Below are 24,667 nucleotides of genomic sequence, written 5' to 3' on the forward strand. Positions count from 1 at the left end.
TACTGTATCTTCCAAATTATAAGAACCATATGACTAATTGCTTTATTTTCATTTATTATGATTTACTTCTAGGTTTTAAATAATTTGGAGGTTAAAAAAATTAAAATTCGTTGACTGTACTTTATATAACTAATAATATGATCTTTTAAGTTCCATTTCTACTTCCACTCAAAAGTTGCAAAGAACTAATTTACAAATGATGAAAAGGAACCAGTTCTTAAAGTAATGTAGACATTACGTAGAAATAGAAATGAAATACTATACATCCCGAACCACCGTTAGTAACAGACGTCGATGTGTCTTCTGTCTCTGACTCGAACTTCTGAAGAAGTACTCGGACTTCTCTTACATGTGAATTAACACATGAAATTTCGAGAAATATGTAGGAAAAAAGGTCGTGTGTGTCAGTGTTACGTGCAAAGTTATAAAAATAACTGATTGTCTTGGAAATATTCTGAACATGAATATGTGTGTTCAAATGTTGAAAAATTGTGAGACATGTGTCTTCTCGCAGTTACCTAATCTAATTTGTTTATAACATTTAAAAATTTAATACGTTTATAATATCAGTAGCAAAGTCAAGTTTAGAAAATCCACTTACATATAAATTTAAACTGATTAGCGGTGTAAAAGTATGTGGACTTACTGTAACATTTTTTTAACGTATATTTACTTGCACAGAACATATTGTAAATATATATATACATTTATGCATACTCTCTAACGTAATAAAATATTAATAAAATAACATAATACCGTTCAGAATATACATTTTAAAGACTCCTCTGGGGACAACAGTAATAATATACTGTGATATAAAAACGAATTTAACTTTGAAATCATAATATAGTAATAGAATACAATTTTCTTTCTGATTGCATATAAATTTCCGGAAAATTTCCATTTTTGGGAATCTTCCCGGAAATTTACCCATCACTAATCATTACACTGCCACGCTTCCCAAACGGAAGTGTGTATTTAATTTAAATCTACAGAAAGAATAATACAGAGTTAGCATAAATGATTCATTCGTTTCGAAAAGGCAATATTTTGAAAAGTATTACACGTACACACATGAAAAATATATGAAAAGAACCACAAACTCCCCAAATTTATACACCCCCTATAAATGTTCAATATTTGTTCCTTTGGTGACACGACACACGTCCAGACGATACTCGAGCTCATTCCATACATTTTGTAGCATAATCCTGTCAATTGTCTGACCTGCAGCACTGATGCGTTCTTTGATCACGACAAAGGATTGCGGTAGTGGGGGTACGTAAACAAGATCCTAAACTTACCCTCACAGGAAGATGTTGCAGGGTGTTAAATCAGATCTGGTAGGCCAGGGGAACAATGCTAGGTCATTATCACCAATACGCCCAATCCAGCGATGCGAAAGTTTATTGTTTAGGTAGTCACGAACTGGGATGTGCCAAACTCTACACAATACAAACTTGGTGAGTTTGTGTTTTTTTCCATATATCTTTCATGTGTGTACGTGCAATACTTTTCAAAACGAGGGAATCATTTGTGCTAACTCTGTACTTTCATTTAAAAAAAAAAATACTAATTCGGGTCCCAGAACGAAATCTGGGAATCAGGTTTACACCCCAACCCCTTCAGGTCCGGATTCGTATGCGTCTTATTCTTGCGAATTAAAATTCACGTCACCTTAAGGTAGCGAACCGCCTCCCACCTCCCGAAACGATCCTTTTGGATCCGCTAGTGTCCCTCGTCTATATATATATTGCATACGAATCGCTGGCACATGCAACAGAAACTAAATTAAGATGAAGTTTAGGGTCGCAACTTTGGGTAAGCATAAGCGGGACACAATTTTCAAATAAGCGCAAATCGTCAGTTCCTTGTACCCAATTTGTATGTGAAACAATTTCCTGAGAATAATAGAAAGAAATACGCATATTTTTGGATAAAAAAATTTGTAATGAAAATTTAAACCAAAACCACAAGAAACAGGGTTAGTTAAAAATAACATCAGCGGTGAATCCACTGCCTTTACCACGAAATATTTTCACAAAAGAACCATTTAGATATCTCGGTAGTAACAGGTACGTATGGTGGGTCCAAATTTACAAAATGACTAAAAATTTCTCTCATATTTTGTAGTATTCTAGATAATTTCGTGTTTCGCTTAGGCATTAGACTGATTAAAACCAAAAGACATTGCTATTTAGACTAAATTATGCATATTTTGTTTGTTTATTTGGAGTTTAACAAATTTTTTTTCACATTAATATTATATGAGACTTATTCCGACAATTTACTATGGAATTTGAAGAACCATATCTCTTTCCACTGAGAATCGACCTTTCAACCACACGCATCGAAACTTTGTGCTAAACCCTTGGCTACTCACAAGCGAAGGTCACGAACTAGCTCCGCTGAGATCCGAACGAGATAATTGTGTTTGCACTTGATATGTTATAACTAGACAATCTCAAAGTTATGCGTGCCACCGGTCGGAATATAGTGAGTTAGAACATATTTTGTAATGTAAAAGTTATTAACTTTCAGAATAGTTTGAACTGGGTCATTTGTTCCGAAACGGTTGAGTAGATGGAAAACTCGACGAATAAGTATCCCATCCTTTTCTAGGGCACACTTTTTGGGGTAAAAAAGTTTGCCCCAGGGTCCCAGGCGGGGTCCAACTCAAAAGTTTCAAATGCCAAGGGGGTTAAGAAGCACACGTTTGGAACCTGTTGTGAAACGAAAGAAGATGGAGCAAGTCTCGATTCTCTACGACAACCCTAAACAAAAGGCGACGGGTGAAAATGTGAACAAAAATTTAATTAAACAATCCATGGTCATCCCTATAAATCTCAAACTGTGAGTCAAATGTGAAAACAGGCATTATTTTCAACGTACAACGAATTAAAGTAAAAGCGTCTTATCCCAGGCCCCCGCAAGGTCCCAGGTGGAGCCCAACTCGTTTGAAAGCTGTTATGAAATGAAAGAAGATGAGTTCACAATGACGAACTAATTTATGTATAATACAAACAGGGCAGGAAAATGAAAGTGAGTATTACAAAGAAATAAGAAATAATCGAAATAGTAAACAAATAAAAAAAAATCAATAGTAGTCTCCGTTCTAAGATGCTTCAATCGTCTGCTGTTGCGGTTAGAGCTGCCGCCTGATGGCAACAACTTTTATACTTCGGTCGGGTCACTCGTAGATCTCTTTATTTCAACGGGTCGAATGAATGAAGATGCAACATAATTGTCAGCATTTATATACAAACTCATTTTTTACGATGGCAGCCATATTGGCTTACAGATGATATGTCCTTGACTTTTTGTGGGTATCTACTATTGACAATAGATTTAAATACCACATTTCGGTTCTCAAGCTCCAGTATTTGAGTTGAACATACGTGTTATATATAGTGCGGCATTTTGAACTCAAGATGTCGTGTTTTTGAACATTTCGTATCTTTTCGTCACCTACGCTTACTGATCAACATTCATGCCAAATTTGGTTTTCCTAGCTTCAGGAGTTTGGAGCCTATACTTTCGACATAGGTTCTAAGCGCAAATCTTGGATTCAAGGTGGCCATAGACTTTTCAATTAAGTTTATGTTTACATTTTCATCCTCTGTCATTTTGCACAGGGTTATTGTAGAAAGTTGAGACTTGTTCCATCTCTTTCATTTAACAACATCTTTCAAATGATGTGCTACTTAACCCCTTGCCATTTGAAACTTTTAAGTTGGACCCCCCCTGGGAACTTGCGGGAGACCCTGGGGCAAACTTTTTTATCCCAGAAAGTGTGCTCTTAAAATGATAAGATACGTATTTGGTATTTTCCATCTACCCAACCGTTTCCGAACAAATGACCCAGTTCAAACTATTCAGCCAGCTAATAGTTTTTACATTACAAAGTATGTTCTAACTCACGATATCCCGACCGGTGGCACGTATAATCTTGGGATTCCTCTAGTTATAACATATTAAATGCAAACACAATTATCTCGTTTGGATCTCAGCGGAGCCAGTTCGTGATCTTCCCTTGTGAGGAGGTAGAGCTCTAAGAACTGTTTCGGGTGCAAAATAAAAACAAAATTACAATGATCCTGTATATCATTACTTTTTCTATTTCAAATGGCATTTCTGATGCGAAACAAGGCTTGCTTTAGATGGAAAACGTTTAGGACAATTACTGCACGCATATGGACGCTCTCCTGTGTGTAGCCTTTTATGTATCACCAACGGCGTTCTTTGAGTAAAAGTCTTGTTACAAATATTACAACGATGGGGTCTAGCGCCCGTGTGTATATTCATATGAACACTTAGGTGGTTTCTTTTGGTAAATCGCTTACCACACAAATCACAACCAAACATACGTTCTCCTTTATGTCGACGGATATGACTTCTCAAATTATAAGCTGTCGACAGCCGTTTACCACAGATATCACAAGAATAGCTGTACATTTTAATGTGTCTCTTTATGTGATTCTTCAACGCGTGTTCTCTATCAAATACTTTTCCACACGTTCCGCATTCATGTTTTTGATGCGAGTTTTGGTGTGATGCAACGTGAGATCGATAACTACTATTGTAACTGTATCTTGCATTGCATATTTTACAACAATATGGTTTATCTCCTGTATGAGTGTTTAAATGATCTATTAAGCGTAATCTCTGATAAAATCCTTTTCCACAGATTTCACAAATGAACTCATTCCCGTTACTATGCAGACGTTTATGGAAATTCAAGCCGGATAGAGAAGAGAATTCTTTTCTACATAATGTACATTGATACGGTTTACCGTTTGAAGTATGATGCATTTGGTGATCTTCTAAAGAATCTTTAGTCTTATACATTTTCCCACACGTTTCACACTGAAATGTTTTTTCCCGTAAATGCGTACTTTTCATGTGTTTTTGCAAGTTTCGATATGAAGAGTAAAATTTCGAACAAATTTTACATTCCAAAACATTCACATATTGTTGATGAAATTTTAAAATATGAGTCTTCAAAAGAACTTTGGTTGAAAAAAGTTGTACACAATATGAGCACGAATACAGAGATGCCCCCTCATTTATTTGAAGCTTTTGGTTTCTTCGATCTGGATGTGTAATTTTTTGTTTTCTGATAGGAACTGGTTCGTTTAAAACAGTTTTTTTTATTTGGTCTTCAATGTTCTGCACACTGGAAACTGAACTATTATCCTGATTCATAAATGTAACGGATGGCGTCATTGTTTTCGAACATGACTGTTGTACTGAACTCGAAGCATTTACGGATATACTGCCCACAGAACACTGATTACCTTGAAGAATGCTCTGAAGAATTGATTTGGGAGTATCTTGATTTGTGTTAGACACCAGAATATAGTTTGATGGCACAAGCAGCATGGAGGCATTATTCGTTACTGATGTTGATATCATTTTGTTGTAGCATGTTAAAACCCTAGAACGAAGAAAGACAAACGATACATTCGATAGTACTAGTAACATATCCACTTAAATTTTTTTTGTAAATGCTTATTCATTTGAGGCAAATCCCACAGCAAATCACTTGATATACTCTATACACAGTCTATTATTTACATAGATCAACAATAACAAATATCGTAGAGTAGTGAAACTAAAAACGTAACTCTTCCCGGCGGGAGCTCATGTGGTTCGGATTCCACGTTAATCAGTAGGTCCACGTCTCACATAGCCTCGCTGCTGAACGGGACGTTAAATTCAACTCAACTAAAAACATAACTTTCTTTTCCGAAAGAGTCATAAGACATGAAATTATATACTATATATACATAAATTAACTGAGGTATTATACTATTTGCAAAAATATTGAAAAGTTACTTTCTCAATGATGCAAAATATACACGCCATATTAAAAGAACAAAACATATGTTGTGTTATTAATATTTTCACAAAAAGTTCATGCTTTAAACAAACATTGCATCTGAACTTGAACCTTCAAGTCTAGAACCGAAGAATTTTCTTTTTCTTCCTTTCAGCCTTTGACTTTATACCCCACATTTTATACGTACATTTTCTGTTACAAATTATATTTATTGACTTGGACAAGATCACAAGCAAATTTATCTGTTCAATACGTTTAGTAATACTCTGAATTTGTAACCTAATATAAAGATTCACAATAATATAAAATAAAATAAAATTTTATGTTTCAAGTTCCTCAGTTACACCAGGCAGGCTAAACAAGACGTGACAACTATGAATTATATATGAGAACTGCTGAAAAAAGAATGTAATAGGAAACGGGAGAACCTTGACAAAACCCACAGATATAAGGCTCATATCATAAACTTAGTTGGCTAGGAATAGAACCAGGAAGCCTTTCGTGTTCCCTACTTTTCCTAGCGTTTTTCCATTCTTGATTTTCTCCATTCTATGATAACTTACATTTCGAAGGTTTCGGGAAGTTTTCTACTCTCTTTTCGTAATTCTATATACCTTACTAGTGCTTCAAATGGAACTTGCAATAAATATAGATACTTTATTTTAACTGTCTGTTCAGTGACACATAATATGCTTTTGTTCTTATTAAATGTTTCTTTGGCATTATTTTCCTTGGTTTTATATCTCATCCACACTTGGTATCTTCATTAACCATACTAACCGTATTAACCATTTGCTCTTCCTCCACTTCTTTCGAAGCCTATACAGATAATAAACCATTCCTTTGTATCATTTTATGACATCTTGTTTTTTAATAATTTAATTTCAACTTCTTTAAAACACACCCTTCTTTCCCTATGTCAAGTAACACATAATTGGATTTTTTTTTTCAGTAATGAGGGCATATGAAACGAGAGTACTCAAAATGAGGTACAAACTACTACTACTACTACGGTCTGTATCGTAAGCACTGTACCTTACCAGGAGCAAATTCAAGACTTGCGCACAAATAGAATGGGCGTTCTCCGCTTGGGGAAAAATATAAGTGTATGTAGCACTACGTTCTCACGCAATTAGTTATCAATTAAATATGTGTAAGAAAAATCAGGCCCTATAAACGGATATTGTGAATCATGAGAAAACAGCTCCTTTTATTAAGTCTAAGATGAGATATGCAGAGCGAAGAAACAAGGACTAAGTAACAAAGAGAACTGGCAATTGGAAGTATCAGGTAAAAGGAAGAGGGTGAAAACCCAAGATGGGATGGAAGGACAAGGCTTGAATGACAGAAGGAGAATAGAGGACGTACGATAAAGGAGAGTATAGAAAAAAATTAAAGACGGGTACGCCGACCCCACAGAAACACGGGAAAAGGCGGAGACAAAGAAGACAAGAAACCAAAGTTCATACATATTTTCTCAGCTCTAAGTGACAAATAAATAAACATTAACTAAGAACTAAACTCCTGGCGCAACAGCTCTTAGGAGGCCAGAATTTACCAATTTGCTAGTGGCAGTCAGGCAGGCCTTTGGGTTGATGTGTGGTCAGTATATTGGATCTTCTAGTCGTTAATGTCCTACAGGTTTGGAATTAAATTTGGTTTTTCAAGCAAGACCAATAGAGTGCTGGAATGTTTCTTAAACCATGTACAAACACTTTAAGCTGTATACACGACAGTGACTGCAGTCTCTACTGCATATTTTTCACGAAAATCTATAAGAAATTGCAGGACTTGAATCTTCAAATAAACATCCTGGTTACGAAAAATACCCCTACACCGTCACAAAGCATACATGCTTCGTTCCTATCACCACTGCTTTTGTCTTTCTAACACTTACTTTCATATCATATTCTTCGCTGCAGTTTCTCCAGTTTACTAATATCATATTAATTTTCTGTTTAGATGCCGCAGCAAGTGCTGTATTATCTACAAACCATATATATCTTATTCTTACATTTCCTGCTGAAATAGCACGATCTCTATGCAGATCCTTCTTGACTATCTCTTACACATAGATATTAAATAACATTGGCGTGAGGCAACACTGTTGTTGAAGTCCCTTTCAAATAACACTCTTTGTTTTAAGTCATTGATCCTTTGACTCCAACATAATTTCTTTAGAATTCGAAGCAATTTCCCAGTTTCTACGCTATAAGGTCTCCGTCAATTAATTTTTTTTTTTTTAAATTAACGTTGGGTCCTCCACACGGAAGTTTAACGAATCTTCGTAAACGGATTTGACATAATATTTAAGAGAATCTTAATTATTGCGCTTTTCTTTAATTTTTAAACTAACGAAAACAAATAAATTAATAATATTTAGAGAATACAACTTGCTTTCTCCATAGAAAATAAATTGATACTGCATGGTCAATGCTTTCAAATACTATTTGCCTTTTTGCACTTTTAACCGTCTGTCAACTACTATATAATTAAATATGTAGCCCTACTGCACAAGTATAAGACGACCGAAAAAAAACTGTCATTTTGTTTCATAGTACTTTTCAAGTATTCTACTTCGAATTCGAGAACAATCAAATCTGAATATTTCGTCTTAATAAGGAACTGTAATTGTTTTTTTCGATTATCAGTTTTCGCGCATTAAATACGTATATGTTCTGTGATCAACTAAAACTCGTTTCTTAGACAATATCTGCGAAAATACTAATGGCATTTAACTATTCTTTATATACAACGTAAAAGCATCCACGATGAGTGTGTCGCAGTATTCGTGGTTCAGAAGAAGTCATCATAAGGTTTAAACCATTGTCCCATTTTATGATTAATCTACGAATAACGTTAATATAAAGTTTGGAAGGTTTGTGGACAGAGACCTTCACCTCGTCAATGGAATGAATCTTCTAAGCATTCAACACCGTCTTTAGATGACTAAAAATGTGAAAGTTTCAAGGTGAAAAATCAGAATTATAGGGACGGTGCCGCTACATTTCCCAGTTAAATTTTCGGGACAAGTCTTGAACGTAGCGGATAACATGGGGACAAGTATAATTTGCAACACAACTACCCCAGAAGTCAGTATACCAGGAATTTTGCTTTTAAAATATGTGCAAATACGGGTGGAAGTCGCACAGCGGCATTCGGCATTAGTATTTTATACAGGTTCCTCAAAGTCCGCATGATTGGTCCAATGTAAGACGATAACCACGACTTTCCTTCCAGATGCCTGTGACTTGAATTTCTTGACGGGTTACGACGAGGATGTTTTCATTGTATATTGAAAGATTATGAATATGATTTTAAATTGCGGCACCAAGATTGATCTGCAGCAACAATACGCAACAAGAATCCATCCCTCTCCAACTGATTACGAAAGAAAAGTTCAAAAGAATATACCATAGCTCCAACTTTGATCCCTCAAATCTACTGCGCATTAGGGTGGAGTGAAAAGAGGCCATTTTTTTTTTCGAAATTCGATTTTGGATAGGGGCAAAAGTTGCATCATATCATAGTACTTTACCATGCAAAATTTCAATTCTCTAAAATAATTTTTAGCCGGGACGCAATGGGCCTTAAGTTTGACAGATTTTATAAATGAGTGAAAAGAGCCCAAATTTTTATTTTTTTAAAATCCGAATTCGGATATAGGGCAAAAGTTGCATCATATTGTAGTACTTTACCACCGGAAGTTTGATAGGTTTTGTAAATAAATACACGTTTATTATTCATTTGTGTAATTATTAGGCAGCTCTTCGCTTGAAGGAGACTGTAAGTTGAAGGCGTTAAGATTCGTTGTCGTGTCCAGGTGGATTTCTAAAGCTATCGAACTTCATATTCTATGTTACAGGCTACATCAGTATTAGATTGAATGTTTCATAAATTTCATCCACGTCTTCAAGCAAAATACTGCGACTTCATCTGAGAAGTAGACATGTATTTTCTTAAGTCAAATTTGAAACGAATAAAGAAATCTCTCGTGGCTCACATACTGACGAAGAACCTTCACTAAGTATTTCCACTAATCTTTCCACTGCTTGCGTATAACATGGAAACTCAGGGATATCAACACTTGTACTTTCTCAAGAACACATTTCTCGCAATTTATCATCAATAATATGAGTCAGTATTGGTGGTTCTGTTGTTACACCCATTTTAGTTTATCATTTCTGTGTAATTACTAGCCTCGAAGTTTAACACTGGCACTTGGAAGGAACGAGTTTCACAATGTTTACATTGTTTTCTGGATTTGAGGATTTTATCGGCAGCAAGGATTCGCGTAGCTGATCTGTAGTCACCAATCATGGCAATAAGAATATTTTCAGAATTCGCATAGAATGCATTTCTGGAAATTACTTTATTGACAAAAGTCTTGTATGGTTATTGCAAACATCTCGAAAGTCTTATGGTCAAGAACAAATGTTTAGCTCCGTATTTGGCAAGAGGTTTCAGTTTTATGCTGAACCACACTGGTGCATATACTTTTACTACGAACTTTACGAGAGTTTAGAGCTTCTCTCAGGAATTTGGGATATATATACATAGACCCAAAAGTCTGCAAGTCATTGTTAACCAGCGATTATGCGCAAGTTCCCTAGGTTTCTTATCTGCTATTGTGCTGCCAAAATGTCTTGAGCCGTGGCAAAAATGCGAACTAAAGCTCACACCCCGACACACCCATGCGTTGAGCCAATAAGGGTTCAACAGCTGGTAAGCGAGAGAGCCTTAGCGAAAGAGAGTGGAATTCCTTCAGCCGATAGCAGCGCCTGAAACGGAAGACTAGGTGTCAAGTCAATGTGGTATATTTATAGGTTTTTATCACAGCCTCCTCTTATGACAGATTGACATATTTCATACAAATATCTTTGATCATAACTGAGATGACGCACGTTTAGGTATGTAGGGAGTTCTGAAGAAATCTTTCCGACGCTGCACACTGGATTCGTCTCTCAATTCACCAATGATCTACCAATAGGACCAGACAAAGTACCAGTAGATACATAATTGATTTCTTTCAGTAAATGACGAAGTAGTAGTTCAATGATGTGCAATAAACGTATGCATCACTGCAAGGACCTCCCTAAATGGTTTTCGAGCACTCTAATCATCATCCTTTTGACCCAACATTAGTATTAGTACCATCGCAGTTGATAGCTACCATATCTCATAGGTTCACATTATTTTCTTGTAATTCCCGGCAAATGGAATTAGCAGTATTCTTTGCTGATGCTGAAACTGTCAAAGAGACATAGCTGAGAAATTTATTACCCGGTTATTCAAGGACAAAATAATGTTCTTTCCTCTTTATATCTCTATGACTTCCGGAGCCGGACATTACGAGTGTTTGGTCTTTCTTCCTATAAAAATAGATGGTACGAGGTTTCTGTTTATTAACAGTCACTTTAGTTCTTACATTTTACGATTTTTCGCAACCTCTCTTTGTATTTTACTTCTATCAATTATGATTTGCAGCTGCTCTGGACTCACAATTTTAAAATCTTCCAAAACTTTAGTAACAATAGCTACAATTTTTCTTCCAATCATGCCGGTTTTCTAATTCACTTTTGCTAATGTCGAGAGGAATTTTCACATTTCCGTGCATCTAATCTGTGATTGCTTTCTTGTCTTTAAAGGATACTTCGAACTAAAATCAGGCTCTCCTCCAGCTTTAGCGTGTTCTTTATTGCCTTCGTTTCTTGTTTCCAAAGATGACGAGGAGTGTAAAGATTCAATAATGTAACTGGCACTGTTTTGGTTGAAAGTTTGACCACAAGTTGCTTTTTGACTTTCCTTTCTTCTCTTTTCTTTGTCCAAGTAACATCAATGCCACCGATTACCATTTTTCTACTTATCCTTTGGTCTATAAAACACTCTCTCCGATTCAGGCATTTTGAGTGTTATGTACAACGACACACCGTGAAATCTAAACACTTGCAAGCTGCTATATTAAATGGTTTATTGCCCTGCTTCTTCAATTCTTGTAATTTATTTCTTCTTTCATTCTCCCTCTTACTGCCAATTTTAAAAATATTTTCAGTTTCCTGTGGTTAACTGTTGATCACTATTGATACACGGCCGAGCGAAACAACAGGAATTGAAACACATTACCAAATGTCTTCCACTTTTTCTGCTACCTTCGTGGAAACCAAATTCTCTGCTGGTTCTTTACTTCCGCCCCCTTCAGTTGCTGACGCGTAAATAAGCAACATGCCATAACGTCTTTGTAAGTTGGAAGCGTTCTCCAGTAGCGACCTTTGGCACTATGAAACATCTCTTGTGCTCTTGACATTATCTACCTGGTTGATTTTGCCATCTTTATTCTTTATAGCACAAAACAAAAACACCAGATACTAGGCTGTAATACAATGGTAGATAATAAACCCATCAGTAACTACAAAAGCGCAAAACTAATCAAATCACTAATGTAGCAACACGGCCGCTAACCAGACACTTGCCCCGAGCACAACAATCGTCAAGCTACCAAACAGTTGCACAATACTTTAGCACCTGCACGAGCGCGCGCCCTGATTTCGTTTTGTACCCTCTTATCTCCACCCACCAAACTATTATACTAGTGACTTAATACAGCTAACAAGTTCATTATAGCAGAAAAAGACTGTTACTAAATAGCAAAAAAATCTTCTTTATGGCAAACTAGCAAATTACTTATAGTTGATCACTTTTCGTCTAATTATTCCCAAATTTCAGGGCCATTGCGCCCCCGCTGAAAATAATTTTAGTGAATTAAAAGTTCTTGTTGTTATGTACTGATACAGGATGCATCTTTTGCACTCTATCTACACTAAAACTTACAGTCTGCTTCCAGCGAAGATCTGCCAAATAGTTACATAGTAAATGGAAATTGATTTACAAAATCTCAAACTTAAGTCCCCTTGCGCACCGGCTAAAAATTATTTCAGAGAGCTGAAATTTTCTATGATAAAGTATTATGATATGATGCAACTTTTGCTCCCTATCCAAATTTGCATTTCGAAAATAATTTTTTTCGCTCCACCATACTGCGCATACACTTTGTGATACTCCAATTGTTCCGCAATTTTCTGGGTGTACCATAGCTCAAGCTGACTTGCTCCCCAATGGATTGAATGCTCAGATGTCTATTATTAGCTATATGCTTTTCTTGTTATAAAAAAGTAGTGGTTCATTATTACTAGTATTAGCAATACTTCCCATATGTGCCGTAGGAAATGTACAACGGAGCTGACTGACAAAATCAAACATCTTTGACTCTTAACGAGAAGCACCTCATATAAGTCGAACAACTGTTTATCTCAGCCACGAATCCATGAAATTTAAAATGTATCTTTTCATCCTTAAATTCCTTCGCCTCATTTTGTACGGTAAATAGAGACCATTTAGATTTCTGATAACCCCTGGAATTTGTTTTTGTGACCTTTATGTCCAAATGTCCAAATCGGGTTGAAGAGGAAGGCGTGCCTTCTTGAATACTGTTCTTGAATATAGAGACTTGTTGAACATTATTCTTGAAGTGTAATACTGTATTTTCGTTTCCAATAGATAAAGAGAAACAGGGTGCACTATAATAAAGTATTTAAAAAACTGACCAACCGATTTAAATTATTCGTAGAAGTACACAAAATTAGAAAATTATAGACTTAAAGATTGTTCAGTTTAACAATATAAAGCAAAACATATTCACTTATTCCGTGAAAATATAAACAGTCAAGAAATTGGTCCGAGATCTTCCTTGTTGCTCAAGACCGAACAAGTCTCTAATACTGAAGTTTGTTAAATAATAATGTGATCAGTGCGAGTTGATGCTTCAATGTAAGGAAGTTAAAGCCTACCCACAAGTTCAGTGAAATCTGTTTAATCTTGAACGTATGAAAAGGAGAATTTTCCTCATAAATTCTTCGATTTTTAATTCCTTAAAGGCTGAGCATATTTCTAACACTCTTATCATCCAAGATCAAATTTCTCGACTTTCCAAATCGGTTGGAACACTGATATATCTTGTTACAGCTGTAAGTACATACTTTATCTTCTTATTTGCGGTAGTCGAACATCAGCAAAAAGTAGTATTAACTCATAAAAAATATTTCCAATATATTTAAATTAAGTTCAAGATTTGTTTGTTTGGAGCTTATGTGACAGAAGAAAAGAGTGTATTCAAATCGAGAATCGAACCCGAACCTACAGTAAAAATTATGGGAACGTACATTTAGCTACTAGAGAACTGCAATTACGTTTGGAGACTATTAAGTAAAATTCATAGGTAAGATTAACCACCACTATTTAAATTTCAATAATTCGCGGCGAATAATTGTTAAATACAGCTTTTGCACGCATTGACGTATTTTTGCAGGAAGTCATATTTTATCTTATGTCATAATGACTTAAGTAAATCAAATAGAATCTGTCAAATGATTAAAGTTTGAATGATTGTAAATGTTTTTTATAATTAGGTTAATGGATATGCAAACAAACAGAATGTAAGGGTTTGCTTTGTTGAAATGGTATATATATATATATATCTTTTTTAGTTCAATGGCCCATGGTTATGCCCTTCAGGCTAGAGTAGACGAATAATTAATGAAAGTGAATGACTGAAATTACATTTTTGTGCTCTCCTACTGGGAATCGAACCCGGGATTACCTGAACCAAAGGAACCAGCGAGGAAAGCTTACTTTGCTGAAAGAACGTATATGAAGGGTGGGGGAAAAAAGAAGGAATGTCAAAAATAAGTGGACATGTGCCCAAACTTTCAGAAAATTTCCATTCTAAGGACGGACTGAAACACCATTTCTATAATTTATGAAAATAATCCACATATCCCTTTCAAATTATATACCTCTAAAGCCGAAACACACTTAATTGTTTGCCTACTTCCAGAAAACATAGAAACACCAAATTTCGCATACATGTTCATCATGTGATATGAGGAACGGGAAAATTCCGATATCTTGAAAAAGACAACATTTTCTATGTGAATGAAGTGTAGAAATTTTTCGTCGTTTCGAATTGCTGGTTTTTATAGTAGTTGCACACATAATAGAAACGTCATATTTTGTCAGGCAGTGAAGGTAGGAACATAGTTTGTGCTAGGAAAAAGAGCATTAAAATTCGTTTTCGATTGGAGGCACAAATCGAAAAAATGTGAAATTTGTAACGGCTGTGTCTAGGACGTTGAAATTTCGAGGTGATGTTTATTCTGATGCGTAGTTTGCGAATCCTCTCTTAAACTTAAAAAAAGTAGTCATCTTCAGTGTAAGAAAGTGGTAGGAATGTTATAAGCGGGCGTCTAATTCTAGACAACTTGTATACATGGTGGAATCACGAAATTGCGTTTAAATGTGTAGATTGCAGCCTAAGTAAGGGGAAAAATCGGACATGTTGGAAAAGTCGTTATCTTCGATTCAAGATGGCGGTTCAAAAGTTTGTAACCATGAAAATTGTAAGTTGTTCTGGCGATAGGACAGTCATGTTTTGCTATACTCTTAAGGGTGAAGGGCAGTTTCAATGGAGAAACAAATCATTGGAGAAGTCACCATCTTGAATGCAGAGTTGCCATGTTGTTGAATTGGCTTGATCTGCCTTGTTATGAGCTATGTTAAGCATAATAGAACAAACATAAATCAACGTACGAGCATGGCTCAGAGGTAGCGTGTGAGCTTTCTAATTAGCAGGTCTGGGTTCTATTCCCGACTAAACGGTTTTGTATTTTTTCTTATCTCCATTTCTTCGTATTAGCAAAGTACTGTCTCTTCGTATTGCGGGAACAAAATATTTTCATTATTACATACGTAGAGGAAAAAGATATATTTACATGGCAACTTTTGAGATGGTCCCGAAACGAAGCAGTATGTTCGTGTAAAGTTTCGAGACGATACTGAAGTATTTAAAATCAAACATATGTAGCTTTGGAAATGGAGCATCACCAGTGTCTCTTTCGGAAGCAATGTTCGGGGGGCGGGGGCAGAATTAGCCCGGGGGCACTGCTGATAACATTCTATTTGTTATTGTATTATAAACGTATTATTTTGATCTCGCCAGGGGCGCTCTGAGGAGGCAGTGTCCCCCAAAAAGAGTCTAAAAGAGACAATGGGCGTCATTTTCACGATATAGTGTCCATACAAGACAACAATACATTTTGTCTCGCGATAACAGTGTCTGCTTGAAACCGGAAATGATTGCAAAATATCTCTCTCCCCTTTTATGTCCCTCGTTAAGATACATGCGTATACCAAATTTGAAGTGAATACCACAAGTGGAAAGTATAAAATATTAATTTTAAGGAAATACATACACACAGAGGGACGTACGCAGGGGAGGGTCCTGGGGGTCCCGACCTCCCCCGAAATTCCAACTTTTCTGTAAATTTAGCCTAATTTTAGGGACAAGTTTAGGAATTTCAATATAAAATACCCTGATATTGAGTGTGGACCCCTCCCGAAGTAAATTCCTGCGTACGTTACTGCACACACACACACACACACACACACAAATGAGCACCTCTTGAAAATTGTCTCGTCGGCAGCGTACATAGTTATAATATATAAGATACGTGGAAAAGTGCCCCTTTCGATTTAATAGTTTTAGTTGCGGGTCCGGTCGCAATGAAATGCCGTGTAGAATAGAGTCAAGCTTATTTTCAATCACCTATGCTATAAAAATAAACTTTTAAGGAAAGAAAAAAGTATAGAAAAACTTGTTGGGAATTGAACCCAGATCTCCTGCCCAGTAGGCTCACGTCGTTCCCCTACACTACTCAATTCCTTAGATTTTGGACTTCCTACTTACTGCTCACCGCGTCTGTGGAATTATTATATACCTCTAAAGTCGGAAACACACTTAATTGTTTGCCTACTTCCAGAAAACATATAAACACCAAATTTCGCATACATGTTCATCATGTGATATGAGAAACGGGAAAATTCCGATGTCTTGAAAAAGGCAACATTTTCCATGTGAATGAAGTATCGAAATTTTTCGTCGTTTCGAAATGCTGGTTTTTATAGTAGTTGCACACATAATAGAAACGTCATATTTTGTCAGGCCGTGAAGGTAGGAACATAGTTTGTGCTAGGAAAAAGAGCATTAAAATTCGTTTTCGATTGGAGGCACAAATCGAAAAAATGTGAAATTTGTAACGGCTGTGTCTAGGACGTTGAAATTTCGAGGCGATGTTTATTCTGATGCGTAGTTTGCGAATCCTCTCTTAAGCTTGAAAAAAATAGTCATCTTCGGTGTAAGAAAGTGCTAGAAATGTTATAAGGGTGCGTCTAATTCTAGACAACTTGTAGACATGGTGGAATCACGAAATTGCGTTCAAGTGTGTAGATTACAACGTAAGTAAGGGGAAAAATCGGACATGTTGAAAAAGTCGTTATCTTCGATTCAAGATGGCGGTTCAAAAGTTTGTAACCATGAAAATTGTAGGTTGTTCTGACGATAGGACAGTCATGTGTTGCTATACTCTTAAGGGTGAAGGGCAGTTTCAATGGAGAAAGAAATCATTGGAGAAGTCACCATCTTGAATGCAGAGTTGCCATGTTGTTGAATTGGCTTGATCTGCCTTGTTATGAGCTATGTTAAGCATAATAGAACAAACATAAATCAACGTACGAGCATGGCTCAGAGGTAGCGTGTGAGCTTTCTAATTAGCAGGTCTGGGTTCTATTCCCGACTAAACGGTTTTGTATTTTTTCTTATCTCCATTTCTTCGTATTAGCAAAGTACTTTCTGTTCGTATTGCGGGAACAAAATATTTTCATTATTACATACGTAGAGGAAAAAGATATATTTACATGGCAACTTTTGAGATAGTCCCGAAACGAAGCAGTATGTTCGTGTAAAGTTTCGAGACGATACTGAAGTATTTAAAATCAAACATATGTAGCTTTGGAAATGGAGCATCACCAGTGTCTCTTTCGGAAGCAATGTTCGGGGGGGGGGGGCAGTATTAGCCCGGGGGCACTGCTGATAACATTCTATTTGTTATTGTATTATAAACATATTATTTTTATCTCGCCAGGGGCGCTCTGAGGAGGCAGTGTCCCCCAAAAAGAGTCTAAAAGAGACATTGGGCATCATTTTCACGATATAGTGTCCATACAAGACAACAATACATTTTGTCTCGCGATAACAACGTATGCTTGAAACCGGAAATGATTGCAAAATATCTCTCTCCCCTTTTATGTCCCTCGTTAAGATACATGCGTATACCAAATTTGAAGTGAATACCACAAGTGGAAAGTATATAATATTAATTTTAAGGAAATACATACACACACAGGGACGTACGCAGGGGGTGGGTCCTGGGGTCCGGACCTCCCCCGAAATTCCAACTTTTGTGTAAATTTAGCCTAATTTTAGGGACAACTAGGAATTTCAATATAAAATACCCTGATATTGAGTTTGGAACCCTCCCGAAATAAATTCCTGCGTACGTTACTGCACACACACACACACACACACACACACACAAATGAGCACCTCTTTAAAATTGTCTCGTCGGCAGCGTACATTGTTATAATATATGATACGTGGAAAAGTGCCCCTTTCGATTTAATAGTTTTAGTTGCGGGCCCGGTTGCAATGAAATGCCGTGTATAATAGAGTCAAGCTTATTTTCAATCACCTATGCTATAAAAATAAACTTTGAAAGAAAGAAAAAGTGAGAGAAAAACTTGTTGGGAATTGAACCCAGGTCTCCTGCCCAGTAGGCTCACGTCGTTCCCCTACACTACTCAATTCCTTAGATTTTGGACTTCCTACTTACTGCTCACATAGTACTGGTACGTAGCGGGCCCGCGTCTGTGGAATTACACCTCTAAAATCGGAATAGTAATTGTGTTATATATGTGTTTTTTAGGATGATTAAGGAAATGATGTCTTGTTACTTGATTGTAATAAGAAATGAGAAAGATACGATTCTAATACACTGTTCTACTACAATGCAGAGAGTGTTGTTGTTTAAAATGCTATAAAGAAATTTTTAAAAGCCTCCCATAATATTCATATTCTAAATTACCTAGTAAATATTCGTTTTCATTGCAAATATAATAGTAAACATACAGGAAGACTGTATGTAACTGTCCAGTATAAATAAACATTTCTACAAGTGTTGCTGCCCAATAATTAATTTTGTACCAAAGGACAGCATTATAATACAGTGTACTACGTTACTGTGCAAAAACTGGTGTTCAATCAAATGTTATGAACCAATGTTTAAAAAGCCTTAACAAAATTCATATTTGTAAATCACCTACAAATTGTAGTCTTCATTGAAAATACGAGAATAAATATACACGGAGACTGCAAGAATTTGTGCAGTATATATGAAACTTTTCAAGAAGTCTTGCTGAGGTAATATGTACAACTATGTCCAAGGTTTCCATTATAATCCACTGTACTACATTATAGTACAAAAGTAGTGTTCACTCAAATGCTATGAAAAAAATTTAAACAATCTCCAAGTAATATTCATATTTGTAAATTATCTAGTAAATTGTAGTCTTCATTGTAAATACAAGAATAAATGTGCAGGAAGCCTGAAATATTTTCCCACCCTTATATCACAGATATGAATTACTTTTCCTGCAGGTAATATGTACAATTAACTACAACGACACTATTATAATACATTGTACTAAATTACACTGCAAAACATAATATTAAAAAAAAAATGCTACGAATAAATATTTAAAAGGCTGCAAAAATCACATTTGTAAACAATGAGTGTTTTCGCAAAATGCAAGGTTTAATAGGTAGGCTATTGTAAGACAGTGTCCGCTGTTTGTTTCAGAAAATAAATTCTGTTGTCTCTAACATGTATAGATGTGCGCAAAGTGTACATAATAAGCCATGTACATGATTGCCAGAGTAGAAGTAGTAATAGAGTTCTTTCTAATAAATTGTGTGCTTGTTTTTCAAAGTTACATGGAAGGAATAATATCGGTTGAATTGAAGTATGTGTTGGTAACAGGTGTCTTCTGTAAAGGGAAGTGAACTCCTGAAGGAATAGTTTTCTAGAACATGACACCTCATGGCAAAGGCATGACGGGGGGTCTGGGGGCGGAGCCCCCAGCGAGCTTTAGCGAGTATTTTCTATAATCCTATTCTTCTCGTGCGTGAACGGTCATTTCAGCTACTATATGGCTACACTTAGTGGCGCTACACTATTAACATATCTAAATTAACGGAATTTAGTAATCGAAAAGTTTATTTAGTTAAAAAAGAAATCAGTTAATCGAAAAGCAACTCTGAAGAAACTACTCACCCACTAGACGGCGGTCCTTGACTGTTCTTGTTTTCATCTCCATTATGTATCGTGGAAGTTACTGTACCTGATTCGCTTGACACACTGACAGAATGTACATTTGCAGGTGATCGTTGCAGTTCATTGTTTAATTCATCTTTAAGGAATGACTGTGTATGAACTTCTTGTGAATTAAAGTCGTCGCTATCAATTGTTTCTTCTTTTATATCAATATCTGGATAAAGTTCTTCCTTTTTAATATCAATATCTGGGTAAAGTTCTTCCTTTTTAATATCAATATCTGGATAAAGTTCTTCCTTTTTAATATCAATATCTGGATAAAGTTCTTCCTTTTTAATATCAATATCTGGATAAAGTTCTTCCTTTTTAATATCAATATCTGGATAAAGTTCTTCCTTTTTAATATCAGGTACTGACTGTAACCAGAGCTCACTGTTTCTAGTTTCCTTCTGCAAAATACCTGTCGCTGTTCCAAGCAACGTGTCGTCTTCTTCATAATAGTTATCGCTGGCTTCAACTTTCATTAATACCTACAATTAATTACAGTAATATGAGTACACAAGAACTTTCACAGCCATAAACGTAGTCAGATTAAATTATATTGGTCCACTTACGAAGTGCACTGGGATACATTATTTTAGATAACACTATTAATATATTCTACATGTTAAAATTGATGATTGCTTAATAGACCAGTCGAATTAGCCTATAAAAGAACCGTGTGTTGCACAAACTGGGGAAAACCTGAAAATGTTTTTAAATTCACTTGGGGCATTCAAAATCACACTAAATTTAGAATGTGCTATTTTCTGAGTGGAGCTTCAGACGCTATAGCCAAAAAACGGCTACATTTCATTTTGTTTTTCCTCAGTTTTGCGAAAATAATTCGAGAAAAGCATTTTTATACAGAAGCCACTATATTCAAAGATGTCGAGCAATAAATGCTGCATCGAATGAGTACTTAAAACTGAAATTCGAGCAAGCAGTATAGTCAAAATTGGCAATAAGAATTGGACACTGGAATTTTTAAAAGAAATTCGGTTCTCTTATTCCGGGAACGGCCGACATGTCAACTTAATTCCTTCCACGGTTGTTGCGAACTTCATAAAACATTATTCTGCAATGTTTTTGTAATTGATATTGCATATAATTCACATATATTTTGTTTAATTGATATTTTCTTTAGCCAGAACCCTTCTTCATCTTCCTACTAAAGCTAGAGTGATTAACGTGATTTATCTTTTCACAGAAACTAATGTATAAATTAATCTGCTGTAGTGAAAATGGTTCTGCAAAAGTTCACTTTTCATTAGAAAAAAATGTAGGTAGTGATTGTAAAATTGTAAGAAATGTTTAAGAAAAGAAAAAGACAAGTTTCCTGTCAGTAACTTCTTTAAAAAACAAACAAACCAATCCAAACTTTCAAATGGGTATGAAAAAGCTGGCACAAAGAATTACAAATACAAATGTGTCAACACAAGAATCGAGAGCAATCACAGAATTCAATACATAAATCATCAATACAAAGAATTTATTCCATTCTTCTTCGTTTGGAACAAGATGGCCTGGGATTCTCTCTTCTAAAGTTTCATGTTGTACCGTTTCGCTGCCTGCATCCAGCTCCAAATCTCGGAAAGGTGTGTGATTTTGAGTTTAACGTCCCTTTCAGCAGCAAGGCTATATGAGACGTGGACCTACTGATTAACGTGGAATTTGAACCACATGAGCTCCCACCAGGAAGAGAACCCGGGTTTCTCACGGCAAAGGCGCATACGCTAACCGCTTAGCCACGAAGGAACTCACATCTAAGAAAGGATTGAAAGTCAATCGGTCTTCGATAACATCGACTTCCTCAACATAGGAATTGACATCAACTTGGGGACAATTGTCTGCAGATGAGAAATTGATGCAAGTAGGTTCTCTGCACTGTGTCGAGAATCGAGCATCTCACTCCCGCTATGTAGCAGAACAAGCTGTCCGACAACCTTATCTACAAGTACATGAAATAATTGCTCAGCAATTCTTAGGGTGCTGCTGGTTGGTTTGTCGCATTCGCAAGACCATGTTTGGTGGTCTTCCAGTTCCACTGCTGCGAGTAGAGGTAGATTTTTTCCACCTCACGGAATGCTGGCGAGCAGCTGCCCCAGTCACTAAGTTGAAGTCACTTTTTAGCAAGAGTTCAAGGTGTGTCTCATTCAATGATTTGGTACTGCTACCAGTATGCGATATCACAATAAACTTGGCTTCTGCTTCTGCAACCAGACTGGATGTGGTATCAAGGTAAATGAATGCTTCCACTGTTTTCTATAGGCTGGTGCTTTCCTCAAATGTTTTGATAAAGTTTGGTTTCCCTCGTATATATATATATATATAAAGTGTCGCAACCACTAAAAGCAGAAATAATAATAAATATTCTTTGCTTCTTCAGACAGCTTATAATTATTAGACCACCAAAATACGGCTTAGCTTTAGTAGGAAGATGAAGAAGTGCGCTGGTTGCTCCTTGGCAGTCAGATGAACCAAAAAGTCGATGTTCTCTCTCCACAATGAAAACATTTCCGCCCTGTTTAGCGAGATCGATTGCAATGCTAGCAATCAAGGAATCTGTGTGTTCAGCAGCCTGCTTAACATGGAAAAGTTGCTGATTTATCAATGGGCATTCAAATCAGACGCTTTTTATTCTCGGCATTTGACAGGAATCGTTCTTCTGGCATCGTTACCGTCATGGTATCATCAAACGCAACTGACGTTGATGACATATTACGAGTGCTTCATTCGCTGCTGATTTGGTGTTTTTTTGTGCTGGATCCTCAAAATAGCCACCAAATACAATCCTCACGATAGCATTAGGCCCAAGGTGATTCTGAACATAGTTTGCGTAGTTGCCGATAATAGATAAAAATTGCTCCTCAGTATTCCACACAATTCGGTATAAGAGGAATTCTCCATAAATGATGTAATCTGCGTTGCTTGTATCAGTACCATTGATTGATTTACGTGTCTTACGCATTCCACCGTCATCGAAAGGAGATGATGTTTAAAGTGCTAATTCAAATGAGAAATATGTCTTCAGCTATTCTTGTAATTCCATATATAAAGAAATTCTTCGAAAAATTACATCAAAGTTACAGTTCCTTATTAATCTTGGCAGGTTAGTTGACCCCTCGCAGTGGCGTTACTCGGTTTCTCCTCTGGAACTTGATCCTTTTAGTTACTGCTTGTAATGTTTGTCATACTGGATTTATCAATTTCCTACGCTTCGTAACAGTTGATGTTTTCATCTCCCACCAGTACTCCAGTACTTTTTTACACACCACAGAATTCCTCAATCTGATGTAACACGTCTACAGTAATTGGCATTAATGCGATTCAACTTGCGAGGGTTCAGTCACTATACTCCGCCTTTGCGATAAGCCACCACATATAATACTGCTCTCATAAAAACTTATCTGACCATATTCCTGACCAGTATTTATGTCACCGTCTGATGGTAAAGAAACTTTTGGTTCCATATTTCACTCAGTAGGAGTAAGCCGGTTTTCAAGCACCAGCATATCTTGTAAGTATAATTGGTTCGCTTTGACGTAACTGAAGTGGCTAGCTGCGTGGGAGTACATGATAGCATGTCATTTATGCTTTCAAGGTGCAATTGTCAGTTCCTACTTATCTCAGATTCAACAAAGCGTTTGAGAATTGAAGCCATCCGAAAACATTACACCCATGGTTTTGCTATTGGTCCATTTTACTCCAACCCCTAAGACAGCTTACTTAGGACCAAAAAAAATTCAGGCAGATTCTGGATGTAATCATCAATTTTGAAACGCACCTTTCCCTCATTAAAAAAAAAAAAATCTGACAAATTCTAGCTAGTGTAGCCAATTTTGTAATGACATTCTTCTAGTCAAGACGTTATAACTTTTCCTAGCAAATTTTAGTAGGACTTTCTGAACTCAAATCATAAATTCAAATTTGGATTTATTATTTATTGGTTCAATTTCAGAATCAAATTACAACTCTGAAAAAAACTATGCTTTTTCAGATAAATTTTGTTCCAAATGTTGAGTCTTAACACTGCAATGTTTCAATCATACATATTATCATTGCATAGCTCATTGTAAACATATTATTATTATTGTAGCAAGTATTTATAAGATCAATAAATTTCGGTATATATCTTATTTGACTTTGTTACTAATTTCCAATATGTATTTAAGATGTATATCGCAAGAGCTTCCCGGTACGAAGAAAGAGGAAACAAAGGAGATGACACGTACACATTATAAGTAACTTTCTTCGGAAGGTCAAACAAAATTATACATTTACTCTTCTTCAAACACATTACAGGTAGCCTTCTTCGGAAGGTCAATATAGTTACTCTTCACTAACATGTACACATAATTATACGGCATTTCACATACAATCATTTGCATCGATCCCGATCAATCGACCTTAGTTTTAAGACATAGAAAAGGCAATGATAAGAATAAAAAAAAAGAATTTTAAAAATTCAATGTTCCATGCAATACAACATATTCACTGCTGTCAC

General features: G+C 36.1%; 1 protein-coding gene across 10 annotated transcripts in view; it reads right to left on the minus strand.

The window, feature by feature from the left end:
• LOC145663083 (uncharacterized) overlaps positions 1 to 24,667 on the minus strand; it is a 78,223-nt gene that overhangs the window by 31,543 nt on the left and 22,013 nt on the right. For 4 of the 10 annotated variants that reach the window (XM_081729328.1, XM_081729329.1, XM_081729330.1 and 1 more), the window contains exons 3-4: positions 20,122 to 20,651; positions 5,298 to 5,437 (exon numbers count right to left, since the gene is read on the minus strand). In XM_081729328.1, the coding sequence (XP_081585454.1) occupies positions 5,298 to 5,437; positions 20,122 to 20,651 (670 nt within the window). Of the gene's footprint in view, positions 1 to 4,095; positions 5,438 to 20,121; positions 20,652 to 24,667 lie in introns of those variants that run through there. The other 6 variants (XM_081729324.1, XM_081729323.1, XM_081729325.1 and 3 more) reach the window with 2 other exon arrangements.

The sequence above is a fragment of the Thermobia domestica genome, chromosome 10 (assembly GCF_964235325.1).
Source record: "Thermobia domestica chromosome 10, izTheDome1.hap1.1, whole genome shotgun sequence".
In the NCBI taxonomy this organism is placed as follows: Eukaryota; Metazoa; Arthropoda; class Insecta; order Zygentoma; family Lepismatidae; genus Thermobia; species Thermobia domestica.